This window comes from Pelecanus crispus, chromosome 3 (assembly GCF_030463565.1).
Source record: "Pelecanus crispus isolate bPelCri1 chromosome 3, bPelCri1.pri, whole genome shotgun sequence".
Lineage (NCBI taxonomy): Eukaryota > Metazoa > Chordata > Aves > Pelecaniformes > Pelecanidae > Pelecanus > Pelecanus crispus.
Window position 1 is genome coordinate 75,452,357 of NC_134645.1, and position 23,797 is coordinate 75,476,153.

Here is a 23,797-nt window from a genome sequence, read left to right on the forward strand (position 1 = left end):
GTGGATATTGAATAACTGTTGTGCTTTAGCCTGATGAAAAAGTTAGCAATTGAAGAAATAATTACGTGTATATTCCAGTTTAAGTTTTTCCTGAGGTTCCAGACTCACATTTATTGAAGATTATTGTAGGAAGAGATGTTTAAATGCGTTAAACGTGCTGTTTCAAACTGTAGTATTTTATTGCCCAGGCTGAAGATGAAATTACTGTTTCTTCCCTTTTTAGATCACGTCTCTGTTGGAGGGCTTGGGGATAGCTTTTATGAATATTTGCTCAAGGCATGGCTGATGTCGGGCAAGACAGATGAAGAAGGCAAGAAAATGTATTATGATGCTGTTCAGGTAAATAAGATATTTAAATCTTCCTTTCCATAATAATCTAATCTATAATAATCCTAAAGACAGGCTCTGGGGACAGTGTGAGGAATTTATGTCTTTGCCACCACAGTGTGTTTTTTTCGAAGAATTAGTTTCTCTTTTAAAAATACTTCATCAAATATAAATACTAGAGGAATACAGATACTGTGGGAAAGTGGAGAGTCTTGAAGTATAGCTATTTTTTTCCAACTGAAAGTCAGTTCTCTTTAATGCTGGAGGAGAAAAGCATAAAATATGCAACAAAAAATGCATGTACAAATAGCTCTCAGGTAGAAGTTCAATTCTTTTTTCCTCAGCTTTCCCTAAACATATTCTTTCTGTCCTTTTTCCTTACATCCAGGAGGGGGTTCCTTTCTTGTGTTTTGACCTCATATTTCAGCCATTAGAGTATTTTGATTGTGGTCAACACAGGGATCAATATATTATGGTAGATAATTATAAATGAAAATAGACATTTTTGTTGCACAATGACGTTTTGTTACAAGAGGCATATATTTGCCAGCTTCTGTGAAACAGCCCGTTATTCAAATTGGACACAAAAAAAAGTTTTCCAAAATCAGAAATAATGGTTTTGTGACACTGGATTGAGACTCAGGAAGTATTAAGTTTAAATCCCTATTTACATGCTTTCTTTGCAGTCGTGGGCAAATGACCTATTTTCTCAGTTCTTTGCTTTTAAATATATATAAAAAAGAGGATACTATTACTTCTTTTTTCCCCATTGTTTCATCTGTTTTGACTGGAAGCCTTCTAGGGCCAGGACTTTTATCTCTTATTAACTGTATGTATGTACAGTGCCTCTGTAGACAAGGCTTCGAGCTGCTAAGCAATATCTGCTTATCCTTTCATACATCTGGAAATTTGCTGTGCCTAGGGAAGAGACATAAGTCTCCTTTTACTTCCCACACCAAAAAAAGTGGTGGCATTAAAAAAATGCAGCTATGGCTCACTGCAGCTTTTTTTTCATTAGAGAGAAGAGTCATATGTGGTGATTTGAGGGAGGGTGTGATCTCTGGTGGTAGTAAATTTGACAACCAAGTAAGTATTCTTTGCTAAGAAAACCCTGCCTTCAACTTTGTACATGCAGATTTGGATGCAGTCAGCTCCATTTTCACCACTGACGTGGTTTCAGCTTTGGAGCAAAAGGTGGCTTTTAAATCGGGTTTGAGTGCATTTGAGGCTATAACATAAGAACAGTGATACTGTAATAGCTCAGCCATTAGGTTGGCAGCCAAAAAGAGAGAACAAAGTGTCTGATAATACAATATCAATTCATCTTACCATGGAAGGCATTTTGAAGCACCTCAAATCTGCTTCAGTCTTCTACTTCCACTGGTTTAATAATGTCAGGTTTTTCTTTTAAATACATTCTTACACAGGGTAAGCGCTAGCGCATAGACGCAAGCGGTAAAAAATGTGCTTTTGCTAGTACAGTTATTCTGGAAACCGCTGCAGGTAGAATATCCCAAATGTGGTATGACGGTCACCCTTGTCGGTGGGACTGAGCGCATTTGACTCCCGTCCTGCCCGGGAGCAGCAGGGGCGCGTTGATCCCAGCCGGTAACAGAGTCCGAGAGAGCCCAGCGTCTCAATGGCCGGCGCTGGGCTGCTCCTGCTGAGGCTGAAGATTCCTCTTCCCCCGACTTGAGCACAGCTGGAGCACGGTACCTCAGGAAGTCTGTCTTGCCGTATGGCACACGAGCGGGTGTGCCGTCCCATGTCAGCTGGACGATGGCAGCGTGCCTGGGTCACTCCTGAGCCAGCCCAAAACTGCCCAGCTGGTGGAGAGCTGCCTGCTGTTGGCTGGCCATCGGGGAGTAGGGCCAGGAGTGCTCCAAGGTGTGTCCGTACGGGGTGCAGCAGCACGGCTTTGTTTAAACTCACACCTTAGCTATAGCGGGATAACAACCGCCTCGGGTATGGCAGTTGTCGTAGGCACCCTGAGGTCCCGGCGAGGAGCAGAAGTGGTGATGGCCACCACACTGCGCAGCCGGTTCTTCCTGCCTCGGGATTGAGCCGGGGGAGCAGAACTGCCCGGTCAGCAGCATCACTGAATGTGGCAATATCAATATCTGAGCTCTGCTGTCTATGACTAGCTTTAAAGTACCTATTATCTTAATATTTTTCAGTAGTACTAGCTCTTAAGCAGTCCAAGCATCGTGTCTGTCCAGACTATCAACGTTTGAGAGGTCCAAGTGATCGCTAAATAAGTGCTAGATTTCACTGTCCTGCTGGCTGAACGCTATTCCCAGTATTTTCTGAGCAGTGGCGTTCATGTTCTGTTTTCTATACCGAGGTACATCTGTACCAAAGCTGGAAGTGTACATGCAGCATGTGGAGGTACAGCTTGATGTTGTAATGTAGCTTGTTCAGAAAACAGTAGGGAAGTTGCAGTCTCACTGAAACTGCAGACTGGTTGGGCCCCATTGAGATGCTAGGTTCTTCACCAGAATAACTAGCCTGTTTGGAAATCCATCCTGATACTGGCTTTATTGCTATCGATCCCTTACTTATCTAAATTAAAGCTAATTTAAGTGTCTGCACAAGCTGCAGTCTTTCTTTATGACTAAGCCTACACGGTTTGGGCATTCTGAGTCTGCTTCGTATTTTCTTAGATAAATTTCCCCTGACACTTTCAGAATCTTTTTAAGACTATGCCAAGGGGAACAGCATGATTATTCCTGGCCATTCAGTCCAGCACATACCCACCAAACTCTGAAAGAGCAATGCGAAGGTTTGGTGCCTAATTCAATATCTTCTGCTATCCAGAAACCACAAATGAAAATATATGGTGTTATAGTTCACTGTGAAAAGCTGAAATTTATTTAGATAAAGCTTTGGGGTTATTTCTTACGTTGTTCTGTAACCCATATTAGAGTTCTTTCTATTAGAATTTTCGTAGCGTCTGTAGATTGTTTCATGGCTTAAGTTAAAAGCAATAACTAAGATGTCAAACTAGATTTTAAAAATTTTTCTGCATGCCATGAATAAGATGTGTATTTGACTGATGCCATGTAAAGAAGAGTTTATTTGTAATGGGAAAAGGGACAGAGATAGTCTTGAATACCAGAGCATAATATGAATGTATTTATAAGGCCATCAGAGGGATTCATAAACTCTAGAATTTGCACAAAAAGACCAGTGAATGTATTTTTAATGTAAGTTATTTTTCTCTTTTGAAAAGCAATGCATATAATGTCCTGTTTCACATAATACAGGAAGTAAGAGATCTTCTTAAACTGGATTCAATGGAAAGCATGCAACATTTAGTTACAGAACAAGCATGTATTCAGATTTTAGTCCTATTTTGAGGGTGTGACTGGCCATAGAATAATCTATCAGTCTTTGCAAGTATCTAGGACAGGAACCATCCCATTCTCCTTAGTTATCACAGTTAATCTCTGAGACACAACTGGGCAGGTTTAGTAAGAGAACATGATAATTTAGAGCAAAAATGGACCTTCTGGGTTCACTTATGTCTAGTCTAGCAACAGCAGTGTCACAAGCAACTGCATCAAATCCTCCCCTCTTAAATGTGTCAGCCTTCATTTTCTAAGGTGAAGGGCAGTTTTCCCACTACTCCTGTTAATAGGTTGTCTCACACTTGAGGTCTGATGGTTAGGTATCTTTTCCAAATTTTCCCATTACATTTATTTATGGCCATTGCTGCAAGCTTTCTGCATCTTAAATATTTCTTCTCTCTGTCTGGCGCTGCCTTCATCCCCTCCTCAGTGTATTTCTAGAGTAGTGGCATATCTGAAGGCTGTAAAGAGAGCAGTACTGAGCCCAGAAGAACTTCACAGGAAGAGGGAGAATCCCTTGCCAGCACTTTCCAAGCAGCTCAGTTCACTGCAGCCCACGGTGGCCCCGTGGTATCGGAGACGTAAAGCTGCTGCAATCTGCAGTTTTACCTTTAGACAGGGTAGTTTACTTTTAGACATTTGGAATGTTTAATTTTTCTGACTGGGTAACAACTGCTCAGAAGATTGTAACAAGAAAACTAGTGATCTCCAGAGAAACTAGCACATGGAAGTAGAAACGATGGAAATAGCAAAAAGAAGAATAGGTCTTGTCAAGCAGTGCCACGGCCGTTCTCTGCCAGATTTCAACAGTGCTCCTAAAAGTCAGCCTGCTGCTAGGCTGGGTTGCACGATTAAGGAGTGCAGTAGCCTTTTGTGGGTATCAAAAGGGGAAAAAGTCATTTTTGGCCTTGGGATTTTGAGTATTCAGACAGAAAATATATAGGATCACTTTTAAATTTTTTATAGGGTTTTTTTTTGGCACATTGCTGACTTTTGAGACTAGCCTTGATATACTCAGTTTGTACTCTGCCAAAGGAAGCTATATGGTTTTGATTTTGTTTGGGGGGGGGTGGTATATTTAATTGTCAGCATTAAGTAGTGAATATTTTTCAGAACTGTCGAGATTTCAGCCTTTCAGATAAATAAAACAAATCCATGTAGACTCCTTTCTCATTGAAATGAGGGAGAGAACAAAGTGGTGTTAGCAGACTGAATATATGATATTGGCAGATAGGCCCTTTTCATTTCCAGAGTTTCATGAGGGTCTGTTTAACTGTGGTGACAGTCTGGTGGCTGGTCTGTGCTGATTGCAGTTTTCATTAAGTTGCTTGAAGTGGTTTGCTTTGTGATAGTAGTGATCTTAAAAACTGCATAACTGATGTGGACAACGACAGAACTGCAACAACTCAATTAGAATAGTTTGTCATACAGGGTAAAGCCAAAAGCGTATTAATGAATTGAACATTCATTACTTGAGCACTTCTTGGCATTGAAGGAAATACGTAAATAGGGCAGGCAGGGTGGTGCAATAGGAGCCCATCTTCAGAATAAAACAGTTGGTGCAGGGGACCCAGCATTCCCACTGCATGTATTTTTTTTTTGGGGGGGGGGGGGGGGGGGGGGGTATCGTCTATAACCTGAATGTGTAAAAATGCAGAAATATGCAGTTTATTTACATATTTTGTCAGCTGTCATGTTTAAAATATTTATCACCCAGCTGCACTGGTGTTCTGCATGTAGTGATAGTATAGCCGTATTATGTAGGAACACAAGATTCATTGCACTTAACAGATGAGAACATCCAGAGGACTCGCTGCTCCTTTTTATTCTCTTCACTATATTCCCCCTCTTGACAGGAGATTTGAGGCTCTCTACAACTGCTTACAGAAAGCGTCAAGACTAAAGACAGGCTTCTGCAGATTTTTAAATTGTTAATGATTTACTTTACTACAACTGCACAATGTCTATATTTTGGACTATAGAAAGTACTTATTAAAATGTTTGCTTGTTTATGGACTGTCAGGAGAAGCAGCAAGCTGTAACGTTGTTAGAACTCTTTAAGGAGGGTTTTAACTAGAAAAGTCCTGCAAGAGAAATTGTCCCCTTTTTGCTCGTGGCTTTGCTCTTGTTGTCAGAGCAGCCATGTCCTTACTACTTGTGCTATTTTCCCTTCATTTTCTGACAGCAAAAAAGCTTATCAGGAGCGATAGATATTTATTCTAGAATATTCAGAAAATACATAATGTAACATTTTGAGAGTCACTTGCTTTGATTTGTGCCATGACATTATTACTGTTTTAAGAATATGAATAAATCTAGCCTTCTGCTAGCAGACAGCATTAAGTACATTTAGTGCAAGAGCTTTGGTGCTCTTAGAGACACTAATAGGTCTATACAGGGGGAAAAAAAAACATAAGGAGATTTTCAGACAAAAGTAAATTAACAATTTTCCCCTAGAACTTAATCATCTTTTTAGTGATCAGATGGATAGGTATGATAGTAGTTAAATGCTTGCCAGCATTTCCATTTTAAAAACTTAGGCATTTCCATTATAATAATTCATATTTCATTTCACATGTAAGCTTGTCTGTATAACACATCTTAAGTCCAAAAGCAGTAAGTGCCTTATTGCTTTCAAAATGTTTCTTATATATTGTGTTTAAGCAAATGAAAGTTCTTGTGTCTTCAGATATCAGTTTTGATTTTTAAAGCGCAGTTCAGTAAGCAGTGAGGACCTCAGGATAAGAAGATGCCACTTTGGCAGAAGTATTTAAATAAATTGTAACGAGGGCTTGAACTTCCTATTCTGTCCTAGTTTTTCTGACTGTTTGCTTTCACGTGATTCATGCATCTTGTAATATATATTTAAAACCTGTATGAATGATAGTTAAGAAAACAGAATCAACTAATAAATACAAAGTTTAAAAAAAAAAGTGCAATGTTTTTCTGCCATCTCCAAAACAGCTGCAATAATGGAACAATGCAAATCTTAAACTTTTCATAATAAAATAATTGGAATTTTGGATAAAGGATAAATTTGATGAATTATGAAGATTGCTGAAGAAAAATATCTGTTGCATTAGATCAACTCAGCAGAGAAAGCATGAGGGAAGTAACTTAAAGTCAATAAAACAGGCAATTGACTTATAAACTCACAGCATGCAAAACCACAATAACCCTGACCCGCTTGCTGTGTGCTGTTTCAAAGCAATGAAAAGTATTGGTGCAAGCCATATATATTAAAATAAATAAGTAAGAAATTGACATTATACGTCTTTGAATTATTGGAGATACCACGTGGTAGAATTCTCTTTCATACTCGCTGTTGCTTCAAATCGTCAAAATACTGTTTATGAAGAAGATTCCTAGGGGAAGAAAAATATATTAAAAGTTTGGACTGAGATAATTCATAGTGCTTTGTTGTAAAGCCTGCAAAGTTGTAATTATCCCCAAAACAAACATTATGAACCCTGGAAATTTAGAACTTGGATGATATTTTTGAAGTTTCAAATTTATTAAGGTATGGAAATACGTAACTATGACTTGCAAGACAGTTTTATCTCTGGCTACAGTGACGTCTTGAGGTGGGAAATGAAACGCCTGGGTTTTGTTGTTAAAACAGCAGTAGTCATTGACATTCATTAATCATACTTAAAGCATTATTGTAAAAGGAGAGGTAAAATGCCTAAGTGCTAGAGGAAGTAGAACTGCAGTTTTACATTAATTTTGAGGTTTGTAGTTTGTTATCCATGCTCCTTTAGCAGAATTAACTTATTCGTGGCACGTGTTTATTTTGAATTGAGCAACTTTGAGGTGCAGAACGTTTTTCCTGAGAAGCCTACATCTGTGCTCTTGTAGGCATCTCTGTTAATATTTTTATTACCTGTCAGCATAATCCACCAAGAGAATACCCTCTATTAAAAATAAGCTTGTTGATTGGGTTTTTTTACTCATTTGAACAGTGAGATGACTTCAGTTCTGTATCCTCTATGTTTCTCTATCAGCAATCCAGTTCGACATCCTATACAACTGAAGGGGTAAATGAAGGACTTGCCAATCACAAAATCAAGTGAGAGATTGAGGAAGGGGGGCGGTGAAGACAGCATTTAAGCTGTGTGAAAAGCTTAAAGGAGTGAAGGACTGAATGAAGGAAAATGGGTATTCGTCAGGAGGGTCCAGTTCTGCTTAATTTTGCAAGGGTAAGGACTGGTAGTATAATGTAAAGGTTAAGGAGCAGGCTGATGAGCAGAGAAACAAAACATGTCGCCTTCAGAAAGGGGGCAGGAGAGGGAGGAAATCAGGTTGGGAAAAACTGAAGAGTTTCTCTTTTGTGCTGTCAATAGCAGAGATTACACACACATGCAATGTGCAATCCTGTAACCTAAACAATTCATAATGTCTCATTCACTGCAGTTCTTCCAGTGTGACAGATAGGCGAGGGCGTAATTTTAACGTGAACTCGTAAGAAAGATGCCAGGAGTAATACAAGGTGCACTTGAGTCACAATTCAAACTGTAAAAGGGACTGTTAGCGTTTCTAATTGAGTGCTCAAGCATTTTTACAGTTGTTGTATAGAAGGAATAATTTCCCACAAGATAGGAAAAAAAGTAATTTAGCTAAAGGCTTTATTGCAGTGAGGACTGTAAGCAGAGCCTTACATAAAAGCACCAAAAAAAAAAAAAAAAAAAAAAATTGCGAGGAACTGTATCAGCTGTAAAAGTCAGTCTGGCTGTAAGAGCTTGCAGGTATACTACAAACCATGCGCCGTATCAGCTTTACACGTAGTAAATTTATTTCTTTAAATATCTAGCAAATGTTGTTTATTTTCTTTTAGTTTCCCTTCCTCCCTCAGGTGGTCTCAATTTTTTTTTTTTTTGGTCACTCCCAGGTAGCATCTGCTATTGCTCCCTTTGGGAACATACATTTGCAGCCTCTTCTTTGCAGCAGTCTCTCTGCTTTACCTTGATGGAAAGAAAGAAATTACTATTTGAATTGCAGAAATATGTTCTGGAAAACAGTAACATGAAATTTCCATTTACTTAAAAGAAAAACTCTACCAGCTCCAAACAATTATCCATCAATAATGTATTTTGAACTAATCAAAGATGACATTAGCTTTTTTGATTCTTTGCATATGTTGTATATTGGTTTATGCTGAGAATATTCATTATAGTAAAATGAAATAATAATCTCTATAGTGATAAATATGACACCACCTGTTCTGGGAAGTAGAGCAGGAAGGAATTATTCGTAGGTGGGGACCAACTTTTAGTAATAGAGCTGCAATTCAAATAAACCTGTCCCTTTTTTAAGTGTGTAGGTAATTATATCAAAGTAAAAGTAAATTGATTCTAAGTAGGAAATTCAAAATTAATTCTACCAAACAGATGGTGGATCTTTGTCACCATACTACCTATGCTCCGTTTATAATAACTTGGTTTAGTAACTTGAGTTCCCTGCCAGAGCTGCGCCCACAGCACTGCAGATAGCAAGTAGCGTTTCACTATGGGTTTGTAACCCTGCCTTTCCATCCTACTGCTCAAGTTCGGAGAGTCTTCTTAGATCTTCGTTTAAACTGGCAGTATTTCTTCCTCATCCTAGTACTTTCTCAACCTTGCATTCAAGTTTTTTGATAACTTAAAACAATTTCCCATGTATCCCGAAATCTCAGAAAGTTCAGTCCAGCCTGTTGGCGCTTACAACCTTTGTGAAACTCACTGAAAAATATTTTGATGTGCTGCTCACAGGAGTACATACCATTATATTACAACCAAAAAAATATTAAAAATGTGAATATCCATTTTGTGAATTTCCAATAGAGGGATGATAGATGGCACTTTGGCAGTGTGGGTATAGATTCAGAATTGATAATTGAAAGAGTACGGATTTTTGTTTATTGTTTACTTTCAAAGTATTTTATTGTACTAATGCATTATACAAACATTATACTTTCCAGAAGTAGTGCATTAACAATATTTGGAAGTAAATTCTGAAATTAAACTATAGTTAGGTTGGACTTGTGGGGAAAAGGAAGGTTTTACCACATCTTAATGCTGCAAATACTGTTATCGATACAGGACTTCAAAATGTCAGTGAATACCTTCATCAATAGTTAATGTTGGGGAGTTTCTTTTATATGTTCTACTCATGCAGGTTATACAATATTTTTTAAGATCAAAAGCATTTACATTTCTGAGGCTTTCTAAATATGCTGATTTTTTATAACAACTTTTTTTTTTTAATGTTGAGTTCCTGAAACAACTGGAACACACCTAACAAATTCATTATAATCTGACACTTCAGTGCCATGCTGGAATTATTCCAAACTTCATGCAACTTTGATATTGCAAATTCGTTAGCAACCCTTTGGTGAATGTTGTTTCAGGGCAAGCGGCTAGTCTCTCTATTCTCAGTTGGAGAGTAGATGAATAGTGATGAGAGAAGGGAAGCCTATTTCTGACAAAAACAGTTGGTCTAGCTCAGACCAAAAATGGCCTGTGAAGAAACTTCTCAGATTTAGTTGAAGCTTCTGGCAGTCCCACTGTAAGCTCCCTGGCAGTGATTTGGTGAGCTCTGCTGGTGCAGCACCCAGTACCACAAGAAGAGCTACCAGCCCTCCGGAAAGAGGCGCTCCTCTGCCTTTCATGCTTTACAAAAGCTAGTTCGGTTGAGGTCAGTTTGCTTAAATCATGTCACTTCTACAAACTATTACTTCATAAGCATATAACTTCAAATGAAGTTTGGGCTTTACCAAGTTGCAGCATTTGTTTTCCTGTCTTCCAGAATAAGAGTCTGTTGAGTGCTGATGGACTTGCAAGTTCGGCACACTTGGGCTTATGGCTTCTGAAAGTTATTTGTACATATCGAAGGTTGTTTGGATTTCATGTCTAGGTAGAGATGATTAGTTACCTAGCATGCCGTTAATAAAGGTATATTCATCAGTATAGGTATTCTGTAGCACTCAGGGACCCATGATTGTACAAAGTATGACAAGGCAATTTGGGAGTCTGTCATATATCAAATAATTACCTAATAAAAATAGCTTTAAGTAAGACGCTTACATAATAAAAATAACTTTTAATAGGCATATGCACTAGTTCTTAATAGGACTCATTTATAAAACCAAGATGATTTGATTTACTAAACATGAATAATTAATTTGGAAATATATTTTTATTTTGTGACATTCTTAGCATCAATTAACATCAATTTGTTAGATTCTTAACACCAGTTTCTTAGAATAATTTTAAAATTTCCCAAGTAGAAGTCATCCTTTTTCAGCCTGAACCTTAATCTTGAGCCAGAAGAGGGGTAAAAAACTCTGAAAGACTAATTGGTATCGCAAAATCCATTTTCATACCACAAGAATCAACTCTGGTCTAGTTGCTATAGTTCTGAAGGTGCATGATTACTGTTATTTCTGTCAGGTAGAGTAATACTTCATTCTGTCTTTCATTAATTCTTTACTAAAAAAATTGCAATGTAGGTAAATTTAGTCATCAATCTATTTTTATATTTGTTTATTTTTTAAATAAATTCTGACTCAACAGCTAAGTGACCAGTGGAGTTATCAACTATTGCTAGAATTGTTGATTTGGTGAGACGGGGATACCATGCTGAAAGGTTTAATGAAATGTCATTAAATTAAAAGTTTTTCACTTCTGAACTCAGTTTCAGGTAGCTTATTTTTTAGAATGCCTAAGTAGTCTAAAAGCTATTTCCCACAAAGTTGTTGTGTGTTTTTAACAATAAGGCATCCTATTACAAAATATAAACCGTTTAATAAAAATGCAAACAGAACTCTGAAAGATTCTGGAAGTTTTCCAATTATTTCTATCTTCTCATAAATTTTGCCTTGTTTATGCATTAATACATTTTGTAGCAGGTTCTTTGAACTCCGTTCTGTCAATTCTTCAATCATAAATTCAAATATTTTATACCCAAATGAGCATGAAAGACATGTTTTAAAGGACATAATTTTTTAAAAAAGTACCTAGATATTCCTCTACTAGTTTCCCAATCTGACAGAAAAGCTTTTTATATGTACTTGGAATATGTGACCACCGATTAGCTTGACACCAACTCAGCCTCTGTAATTCTTTCATCTTCCACAGTGGGGTCTGTGGTTTGGATGCTTAAGGAAACTGTTTTCCCACCTTTCCCCTTTCATATTTAATTCCTCTTTTTATAGGCAAAATTATGCATGATTTGTTGAAAGTACAGGAATCTTCATTATTTACTGCTGCTTTAAAATTTAGGTATGCTTTTCAGTAGGTACCAGTGCTAAAAACATACAATCAAGGAGGAAAGAAAGGGATGGAGGAGTTTTCTGAGCCAATAATGGGTCTGGAGGTGGGCAGAAAACATCCTTACTAAGTGCTTTGCACTAATATTAGTGGAAAACAAAGTATAGTTTTCAATGTGACATTCTTGGCACAAAAAAACTACTTAGTAAGTAAAACTTGTACAATTATTTTGCTGATGCTTCTAGTTTAGAGAAGATTTTTCATGCTTATAAAAAACAACCTTTCCAGCTGTTTAAATGGCAAGAAATAACTACAATCAATACCTTCTCTTTATAACACTTTTTGGTTTTTTTTTTATCCTGGCTTATTTGTTAATAGTTTTCTGTACTGATATTTTATTCATGTTTTTCTCTTGTATAATGCATGTTGAGTACTGTTTCTGGATCTTATGATTTCAATGGAATAAACCAGAGTACTGCTAGATAACTGAATGTATGATAGCGTTGTTTGTCTCCTCTCAATTACCCTTTAAAGAGTAGTAAAGAGTTGCTTTCTGTGTGGGCTTCTAATTAATGTGCTCTTCTGCATCTCCTCTGTTGTTTTAATTGTGTTCCTCTCATAAGGGAAGGTTGTTTTCCTGGATTTTGTAATCATTGACTGTACATTGCTAACGGCACAAACTTCTAATTCTCTCTAGGAGATTTATATGTTTTTATTCTGCTTGGGTTTTTTTCCAGGCCCTATTCTTGATTGATAACTACAGAGGAATTCAGTCTTGCAGGGGGAAACTCATTGGACTTTGGAATGCTCAGACTCAGACTCAGAGCCCTAACATTCAGTGCACTCACTGAGTCAGGCCTTTTGAATATGAGTTATGTCTGCATATAATTGACATGAAATTATAATAATAACCACATCCTTTAAGTCAGAATTGCAATGGGAAGTATGGAAGCTGAAGTGATGGCTAATCACCATTAAAAGTGAAATTACCTAAAATTGCTCAAAGTAGAAAGGGAAAGAAATAAAGAATTTTAAAATCGAATCGTATTTTTTAGGTCTTTCCAATATTTTTATAAAATGTACTGTGTAAATTGCTCAAAGTTGTAGCAGAATTACTCATCATTACTGATGTATGCTAATCTGTGTTGGTTTGGCTGCACTTTGAGGCTACGCTAGCTCATATTATCCATTTTACTTTATAAGCAAAGGCAATATGGAGAAAAACCAACCAACGTACAAGACAACTTCGTCCTTCATGCTTTACCAAATGGTACCAAAGGGTTTGAAATCATGTACTTTTGCAGGCTATAGAGACCCACCTCATTCGCAAATCAAGCGGGGGACTGACATACATTGCTGAGTGGAAGGGTGGGCTGCTTGAACACAAGATGGGACACCTCACTTGTTTTGCTGGAGGCATGTTTGCTCTTGGAGCAGACGGAGCACCTAACGACAAGACGGGCCATCACATCGAGCTTGGTGCGGAAATTGCTAGGACTTGCCATGAATCCTATGATCGTACGAGTAAGTACTGTATTGCAGAGTTTAGTTTCACAGTTTCACTTTGTGAAGGCAGCCATTGGTATTTTTGCGTAATGCTGAATGAAGGTTGTATGATGGTGAGAACTCTTCATCCTTTCTGACCAAATGCTGCTTTGCTCTAGCAATAACTTTAAGAATGGCTGCTCTGTTTTATAAATACTTTCTGTGCACCTGAATCGTATCTACTCACTCTAGTAATTAACATGACAGCTTTTTTTTTTCACTTTGCCAATTTCTGTGTAGCCAAAAGAGAGAGCCTGTTCATTTATGCATCAATATAGCTATTAATCATCTTTTATGCACAAAAAACTATTTTATTCTCAGTTCTGTTGGTACAATGCTGCAAACAATAGAATTGCACAAAGAAAGTGGGTTTCTGTGCAGGAAATTTCTTTGGATTCTTTCGCCGTCTTATAAAAATAACCCTGGCAGCATTTCAGGACCCAGAGTGTATTTTCCAGTTTGATATAGAAAAGTAAATATCCTCATCTTTTAAGCAAGATTTCACATGTTGCTAGTTATATGAAGTCTTCCAGAACACAAATGTTAGCATCAGTGTTCAACCTGGAACTGCTGTGTAAGGCATTGATGAAGAACAGCTCTCTCCTACTCCAAATTATTTACAAAATATTAAAAACAGGAGGTGCTGCAGTATTTTTCAGAAATTATATACCTTTTGGGTAACCTGGCTTTGTGCCACATGAAAGGATAGTTGATTTGGTAGGGTACGTAATTTGAAACCTTTTTAAAATGCTTTTATTTTAGCATGTGTTTTTATATTGGTTAGGCATGAAACTGGGACCAGAAGCCTTCAGATTTGATGGTGGTGTTGAGGCCATTGCTACAAGACAAAATGAAAAATACTACATCCTACGACCAGAAGTCATAGAGACCTACATGTACATGTGGCGGCTCACTCATGACCCAAAGTATAGGCAGTGGGGATGGGAAGCTGTAGAGGTAATGTTCTGTTGGACTTTTTTCTTATTAAATCCTAACATCTTGTTAAGAAGTGAGCTATTGAATGATATCTGGATATTGTTTAGCAGTTGGAGAGTAAATATTTATTTTAAATCAGTAATAGCAACTCAAATTTCCAGAGATTCACTTACTAAATAGATGAACTAAGATCATTTTGACAAAACCAAATACTGCTGGTATTGTATATTAGAAAAATACCTTGTGATTTCTCCTTAAATACTTCTTGGATCAGGGTCATATTTGGATGTACTGCTCAAGATGTTGAGTATTGCTGCATGTGAATGGAGAGTGCAAACATGTCTCAGATTTGAGCCTGGGGCATGGAAATAAGTTTTATGAAGTGTGTTTTCAACAGTAATTGTACAAATGTGATTTTAATTAAGGTGATGAAGGCCAAGATGAAGTAGTAGATAGTACCTAACATTTAAAAATGGGTCCCATTCAAAAAGCATAGGTCATCTGGACTGAAGTCCATTAATGATAACAATCTCGTCTAGATTTAAATTTCTGTGTCCCACTAGCCTTTGAGCTTCAACCAGTCATGCTGAACCTAGCTATTTGTGTTTGTCTAGCACAAGTCTTCCAAGAGGGCAGCTAGTCTATACTGCAAAAATTGTTTTGCCAAATCTATTGTTTCCGTCATTTCAGTGGTTAATCACTCTTACTGTTAGAGATGAGAGCCTTTGGATTTACCATGTTTCATCTGCCAGGTATGGGTCCTTACTACACTTCTAGAGTTCACTTATTTTCTCCTTACATTAATGTTGCCCTTGCTAAATTATTTGCATTTCACTCTTACTTTGGAATGTCTAAGCAGACTGAGATGTTATAGGAGATACAGGAAGCGGAACAATATTACTTTTGCAGCCCTGTATACCTAAGAAAAATGAAAAAAAACCCCAAAACAGTATTTTGTTCACAGTGACCTCTCCTTTGCAGAGTTACTGCTTTCCAGGATATCAAAAATGTCCTGTTTGTCAGTTTGCCCAACACCTCTTGTTTGTACGAGTGTATGATTATAACTTTCTTGAATGGGCCTACACCGCTAGTTGTAGAAGGTTGTTCTATACTGCGGGAAGAACATGTAGACTTGTGTCATGCAATTTCTCATCCCCAAGGGACCGTACTAGAGAGCTGTTACTGGGTTATGACTCCATATACCTGGCTGCGACATGACATCTGCCAGTTACCTGGCTCCCTCCACAGCAACCAAGATCTGTAATTGTATTCACTGTGTGAGATACTGAACGTATCTCAACTGTTGTGCAGTGTTGTGAAAGAAGAGCATTTCAAGTTTGGTAATTAGCTATTCTTGAAGAATGAAACTTACAGTAAAATCTGCTTTCCATAAAAGAATAGCTGCTAGCATTAACTGTACTTCTACTCTCTAACTCCTCCTTGTTTGATATTCACAGCAATTCCATATCTGCAGTCAACACTGTATTCAGCTAGGTAGACGGTAGTTATTTAGGACACTTTATTTGCCTCCCTCAGGTGTAGGCTCTGTTGGCCCTGAAACAATGTGCTTCCGAGTTAAAGATTCCAAAGCAATTTTTAAAAAAAAAAATCTCTAATTCAGCGTGCTATTCCCTTACTTTCTTCTTCGCTAACACCATCCACAGGCACACATTTTACTACTGGAATCTTCCCAGGCAGATAATAATTGGAATATTTACAATGGCTGTTTATGGAAGTCATCCCACCAGGCTTCAACAATGCCAAGTGTCCCTTCTCCAGGAGATGCATTTCCTGAGTCATTGTTGCTGCCCACACTGATAACATTGTTATAAACAATTGAAATGTTTTCCTTATTATTATTCTTTACCCTGCTGGTTCAGTTTGTTTGTGTTTATTTCAGGTTTGTACACTCATTTACCTTCTTAGCGCTCCCCCGTGTTCCTTGTTTAACATTCTTGTGGTTACGCTCATCTGGCTCTAACATCGTGGATTAGAGCCCGTGTGGGGGAGATGCAGCTGGTCCCATTCTGTACAGGCCCATCTTCCACTGTCATAATGTGCAGTTGCATGTTTCACAAAAACAAATCTTAGAGCTTCACAGAAGTTAAACAGTCAGTTGCAGGTTTCAAATCTTTTTTTTTTTTTTTCTCTCAGCTTTTTATAGCCTGTACAGCTCCACCTGATACTGTATTTCTTCGTTCCAGCATGTGTCATGATAGCTTACCACACCAATGTCATAAATTCTGCTCCCTCTTGCTCCAGAGAGTATTTCTCTCCACGTTTTGTTCTTGGGGAAGTCCCTGACCACTGACTGTGGTTGGTTTAATAACCAACACCCGTTGCACAAAGAGGAAGCTGAGATTGAAACAAGAAAAAAGGGGCAACAATCAGACCATTTGTTGTTGCCAAAAAAGTTGTTCTTCAGGTGTTTCTTGTCCATTTTCAACTCATGACACTGGCAATAAGAGCTCATTAGGTTTGTGTCCCAGTGCCCTTGTAGTAGGAAAGGAGGCTGCTCTATAGGTCATGACTTCTAAATTCTCCAACAAGTCCATTAATTCTTCCTCTAACTTTTGTAGACTAAAAACGTGCTCTAGCATCTCCATTTTTTTCTTTGGAAACTTGCTTTGCTGCTTTGAGTCCAAGATCATTCTGTATGTACTTCAGCAGTTGGAGAAAATGCAGTTATGACCAACAGCAATATCCACTGTTACTGAGTCAGACAGGTTTTATCAGCTTAGCTCTTGAAAGTCTCCCTTTCTGCATTATAAATGCAGCACGTATTTTGAATTCACAGCACTGCTTTTGTTTTTTTCCCTTTATGATACTTTGAGACTGTCAGCCAGTTTTCACTCCGCTTGATGTTTTCCATTACCCAAGCATAACTGATCTTAGCCACCCTCATTTTCTGAGAACTACTAATTTAAAATGTGTCTGATTGTTTCTTCCCACCCACCACTGCCCCACTGTCAATGTGAACATCGCTGTACTCTGAAACTGCAGGTATGGGCACAAAAGGCCATTATTGCCAGTTAAAGGAAGGTGACAACTGAGAGCCTTTTTATCGTACTAATGCCGCACGTGAATGTCCTGTTCCTTTAGTTAAGTGGGAAGTAGCTTTGAGGGGTAAGATAGTTCACATTTGCATCAAGTAGATACCACCAGGTGACTAACATGGAGCAAGTTAACCTCTTAGTTTCCATCACAGCAGTGTGTTCAGGTGCCTGTAGGGTATCTCCCTACAATGGACATAAAGAAGGCTCTAACTACATGTTAGAGCACATAAACCCCAGAAGCAATTTGCTTTTATTTTACCTCACCCTGTTTAGAATGCAGATGTTTTGTTGAATAATAGCCTTATCCTTCAAGTTGAAGTTCTCCTTCTGCTGTGCCTTGGAAAACATAATCTTGTGTTTGACATTGAAAAACCAGACACAGATTCAGCATTTTGAATTCATTGCAGGTTGAAGTAGACGAGAGGGAAGGAGTACCAGCCAGGGGAAATTACTTGTTTAAACTTAAGTATATTTGTCACTTAGTAAAAGTGTCCAGGAAAATTAAAGAACCTAAAGACACATAAGAAAAGACAAATAGGCCTGTTATATTTTAAAGGATCTCTCCTGGAGAAAAATCCCTTTTAAATATACAATAGGCAGCTTACTCTCCAGTGAAAACTATGGAGACCCTGACATGCAAGCTAAATATATGCAGATAGCTACAGTCCAGCAAAAACAAGGACGTTTAGGATATCTGCTCACAGCAAAACACAGATCTTGAACAGCATGTAGAGCAGGTGGAGGTGAAGGATACCTCAGTAATTATTAGTGACTTTTAGTCCCATCTCTCATCAGAAAACGCTTATTCTGCCTGTTTGCTTTTTTTAGACAAATCTCCTGCCTTTTCATAGCTTTTTGCCATATGACGTTTGAAATGCAGCATCTTTCCCTAAAGAAAATCTACACATCCTGTAATCACTTCAGTGATATTTGTAATAACTTCAGATATGGAGGAGCTAGTTGTCTTCCATCTCTCTGTCGGGGGATTGATAAAGTGCCAGGTATTTCTGCCTGAAAGTTGTTGCTCCAATACCCACCTCCACAGCAAGCACCATGTTTCAGAGTAGTGTGGTCCTGAGCAAATGTAGTAATCTATCATGCTTACCATCATTTTCATTGTGAGAACTTATTTAGGGCTAAAGAGTGTTTTCTGGATTTGTTTTTGAATAATGAGCTGTTTTAAATATAATCATCTCAGATTCTCTTCGCTCCTCTATTATACTACATGATACCAGAGAGTTATTATAAAGCAGAATAAGAAAAATGAAGATGCTAAGAATATTTTCAGCCTTGTTAAATAGGTCAATTATAAAGAAAAAAGATGAATGAATATTTTTAAACAAAGCAGTGATAAGAGAACTAATATTCAAATAAAGTATTGGATAGCACTCTTTAAAGAAGTGGTGGCTCATATATAGGCACCACCTTTCTAATGCAAACAGCTGTCTAAAATAAAGCAAAGCAGCAAAGTTTATTAAATAGCATAACTGTATATACCTTCTACGCTTCCAGCACCAAGTACATGTTTTTTGCCCTTCTGTATACACCCTTCATTTGATCTTTTTTCGCCTTCAAAATTAGCTGATCATATAGAACATTCCTGTGGGCAGAAAATAAATTATATTTTTAGGTGTAAAATAGGAATCAATCAGCTGGTTTACACCTTTTAACTGAATACACAGTTTGGAAACTAGCTAGAGAAAAACACATTCCTACATCTAAAACATGTTGCATTAAGTCCAGCCACATACTAGCTTTCCATCTACTCCTGAGTAACAGACAAAGGCTTTTCAGAAAGGTATCAAAGAAAAATAGTATCTACCACAGAAAAGAAATTCAGTCACAGCCCAATATCGGAGGTTTCCCATTGAAAAATGAAATAATTGCACAGAGAAACCAAACAACTTACATACTTTCTATGTAAGAGTTGCCTTTCCTTTTTCAAAGCTACTTACAGGAGGTAAGGAGAAGACTGGTCTTTATCATGGCATTCACTTCTATCACAATAATTTTTAAGCACTAAAATATGACCAAGAAAGGTATATGTGGCACAATCTCTGAAGGCTGATAGACAAGCCTGTGAGAGAGAGGCTATTGTTATTCCTATTAAAAAGAGGTAAAAGAAAATAAGTGAAAATCCATATATCTTTACATCCATATATCTTTCCTTCTCAAAATTGGTTTGTGTTCACTTCTTTTATTGATTTATCATTTTGCTTCTCTTCCTAAATGTAAAATTAGACATGTGTGCCCATGTCTTTTTAAAAAGAGTTTTCTATCTAGAGCTTTATCTAGTTTTCATCTCTTTGTCAACAGACAATTTTTTGTGACAATTTTTTTGGGCTAGTTTTATTGTCAAACAAAGAAAAACTGACAGATGATTCATTTTTTTAATCCCACTGTCTTTTCCTCCCCCCTCTTCAGGCACTGGAAAAACATTGCAGAGTGGATGGTGGCTATTCTGGTATTAGAGACGTATATAACAATCATGAAAGCCATGATGATGTGCAGCAAAGCTTCTTCCTTTCAGAGACACTCAAGTAAGTTAAGAAACTTGACTTTCATTAATATGAAGTAGTTCTACGTGTCATCTTTACAGATGTATTTATCATTAGTACTGTTGACATTCATGTAACAAAATCTGACTGAAATAGTAGAGCTTTTCATACCTTGATATATGTGGACATTCAGGAGGAAAAGAATTACTATGAAATTACTATGTTTTGTATATTATCAAAATAATATGTAATAAAATTACCAAGGAGGAAATGGAAGTGAACTGATATTTAACCTTGATAGCCTAAACTTCTTTGTCCTCTATCAGGACAGAGGCATTCTTCTGTTGGTCTCAGTTGCTATTGCCCTTGAGTCCAATCTGAGTTGAGTAGCCTCAAATTTTTGTGCTAATCATTGTGATGCTGGGACTTACTGGTGTTTTGTGTTTGGTCAGCTGTTCCCATTGATACATTCATCTAGGGAAATCAGGTGTTTATGTTTTCCTGAAAACTATTGTAGTTTCACTTCTCTGATGTGGTCACATTTCCTGCTTTTTTTCTTGCCAGGTACTTGTATTTGCTGTTTTCTGAAGATGATCTTCTTCCATTCGAACACTGGGTCTTCAACACAGAGGCTCATCCTCTCCCTGTTCTTCACAAAGATGATGGGAATAAAGAAGAAAACCAGAAATAGATGAAGATTAAGTTATACTTTGTTTCATTCCTTATGTTTCTTTTCAGGACTTGGGCACGTGATTTCATTTTAAATTCCTGAGTTAAATTTTGAAATCAAGTGTTTTGCAGTCTGTTTTCTTTAACAGTAAATATTTATGAATGGACCCCAACTGATTTTCCTCTTATCCAGCTAACCACTTCTTAGAAGAGAAATAGGACATCGCTCCACATCTTGTTAGGCTGCAGTGTCATCTTGGCCAAAAAGAGCAGAGGGTCTGCGTGTTACTTGTTTCCTGTTATGCTTTTAATTTGACTGCAAAATTCTTTTCTCCTCTGTGAGGAGATGTCTGCTTTAAGCTGTAATATTTTGCCATGTTGCAAAAAGCCATATTGAATTAAGTATAAAGAGCTTTTTTTTTTTTTTTTGTTCTATGTTAATTTGTTTTGTGTGTCATCCAAGACAAATCTTGTGACTGTGACAGTCTCTTCTTATGCGGGTCTATCATTACTTGGTAAAGTATCTGATGTATTTCATTGTCAATGAAGTCTACATAGGAATATTTTCATCTCATGCAGACACAACTCTGAAACTGTAGTATGCGTTGACATTAGACTAAACTAGTTTCTATGAATTTAGCACATTAGTTAGCAGACCTTAGTTTTTCAGGTTTTGATTAGAATACTGTAATAGAATAAATTGTTTCCTCCCTTTTCTAAAAGTGGTGGTATTCTCATGTCTTTAGTCAGGCTACTGTGGAGTAAAATAAGGTAGTAATTTCTTATTAAGAAAAGGAGTCTTACCTTCTTTATATATTTAGTCGAGTAACTTTCATTTGGTTGGATGGTAAAAAGACAAAAAAAAAACTCTATGACCTTTTCCTGGAAGCTGAGAATTACACCAGAGACAATTTGTTTGGTTTTCTGGGACTTTCTCAAACATTCAGATAGGTTCAGACTTGACACCAGACTCTGATATTTTTTTGTCACAAAGCAATTTAGTGTATCTACATGAATAAAACTAGATGTTCAGATGCCTTGAAGAAAACTTGTCTCCTTAAAAGAAGATAATAATTCAGAGAGGAAATTATCTAGCATAGAACTAAAACTTTCTGAAAGCACCAAGTCTGTCTTCTCTGAGTGACAGAAACGCAGCATACTTAAAAATATTCCCCAGATTAGAGGCCTGGCTTACTAAGGGCAACAGCTTTGCCAAAAATGTTTTACTTTGTGGCATCACCAAAGGGGAGGGGGAAGAGGCATGATTAAGTAAGTCCTGTTTCTACTTAAGTGTAGTCTGGAGTGGTTTACATGATTATTAAGTCTACCTATGTTTCCATTTAGTGACAGGATGACTTTCATACATTTTGAGCAGGGTATAACACCTTGCTTCCCGTTCTGAGGAAGCACATTATTCACTGATTGGACTGCAGCAAAACAAATATGGTTCTGAACAGTAATCGTCTTTAAAGGTGTTTAGTTAAGATAGCTCACACGTCCAGCATAGCTAATCACAGCTGAGGAAGCACATTTGCTTGTTTAGGCATTACAGAGTACATTTTTTGCTATACTGGTAGAGGTCTGCGATGTAGGTTTTCTTAGGTAAAAGCCAAGAGCAAAGGTAACGGATTACATTTTTATATATAGCAGCTGGAGGCTGACCCGTAAACTTGACCCTCTGGAGTCTGTACAGATAGCGCTGCCTCTCTGCTTCCCCTGCAGACCAAGAAGACGGCACGTGCCACGTGAGCTGCCAAAGACATTTATGTAGGGGGCAAGGCAAGAGGAGCTTCAGTGATGCTGAGCCTTCCATCGCAGGCATGGCAGAGTCGTGCGTTCGTACATGGAATTTAACAGGGGCACCCTGTTGAGCCTGGGCAACCCAGCGCTGGGAGAATGGATACAAATGTACGTGCCTCTGCCACAGATAAAGCCTGCTTATGTGGAACCAGCACATTGGCTCACGACTTTCTGCTTTACTACCTTTTTTTTTTTTAAATCATTATTATTTAAAATATGGATACCCTTATGTCACAGTGACAGTTTTCTGAAACTGAACGAGCAAGGATGAAGTCTTGGCTCTCTTCCGTTGAAAAGCAGAACTCCTGCTGATGTCTTGGAGGACTATAATATTTCATTGTGTTTCTTCAGAAACTGTATTTATAAAGGGAGCTCAGAGAAATAATAGCTGTGAAATTAAAAAAAAAAAACCAAAAAACTCTTCCCTCTTTAACCAAAAAGTAGTAAGATAACTAAGACTTTTGTCTTGGTTATCTTTATTGGGTCATCTGCTGCCTACCACATGGCTGTGCATGTGCTGCTATACGCCTTGTATCAGTTAAATAACTACAATAGCTCAGACAAAAACAGCCTTTGAGAAATGGGTTTTGTAAGCCTCTTTTTACATGGTTTTCTTAACCACAGTATGCTTCCCCCAGATGTGTCTAGTGATCTTGCATTTACTTAACAAGCTGAAGAGAAACAGTGGAGAACTAGATAGGCTCCTCTCCGTGTTTCAAAAAGCAGGCTACACACACAGAAGTCTTGTATGCATTGGGTCCTATGTACTCAGATATAAGTGTCATGACTGTTTCCTTGTAATACAGACATTTAGTATGAAATTTATAATTTTTTTTTTTTTTTTTTTTAAGTTTGGGAGTTACGATGATTTGAAAGAGCACAAATTTGATGTGACTGGGATTGGTATTCAGGTTGTATGTACAAACTGCACTATACTGTACTTTTTGTAAACTAATGTAAGTAGACGAGAAGATTGTACAACGTGTAGATCTGCCAACTGTAAGAAAACAACCTTTTCATAAACTGAGAATATATTGATTTTTCTTCCTTTTTTTTTTTTTAAATAATCCCAAAACACCAAAGTTAGAGCAATCATTTTGAAACAGTCAGTACTTACCACTGCTTGTTAGATTGCTGAGATAACGTGCGTTTTATTTCCCGTTCACTGAACTAGCTGCGTGGAAGTGGCTAGTGATGGTCACTTTGTGTTCCCAGTCATTCATAAGAGCAAAAGAAGTTGCTTGGGGGTGGGAGGGGCACTATCTTTCCATAAATACACTGCCTATACTTTTTCCATTTCTTTATAGCATAATAATGCATTTAAATCTGCATATATTAAGCCCTAAGAGGTAGATCACTTTCAATGGCAC

General features: G+C 37.6%; 1 protein-coding gene across 1 annotated transcript in view; it reads left to right on the forward strand.

The window, feature by feature from the left end:
* The window catches only part of MAN1A1 (mannosidase alpha class 1A member 1), a 149,085-nt gene extending 128,436 nt beyond the window's left edge, over window positions 1–20,649 (forward strand). The window contains exons 8-12 of the mRNA XM_075707345.1: window positions 224–339; window positions 13,228–13,447; window positions 14,253–14,425; window positions 19,885–20,000; window positions 20,523–20,649. Of these exons, the coding sequence (XP_075563460.1) occupies window positions 224–339; window positions 13,228–13,447; window positions 14,253–14,425; window positions 19,885–20,000; window positions 20,523–20,649 (752 nt within the window). The remainder of the gene's footprint in view (window positions 1–223; window positions 340–13,227; window positions 13,448–14,252; window positions 14,426–19,884; window positions 20,001–20,522) is intronic.
* The last annotated feature ends 3,148 nt before the right edge of the window (window positions 20,650–23,797 follow it).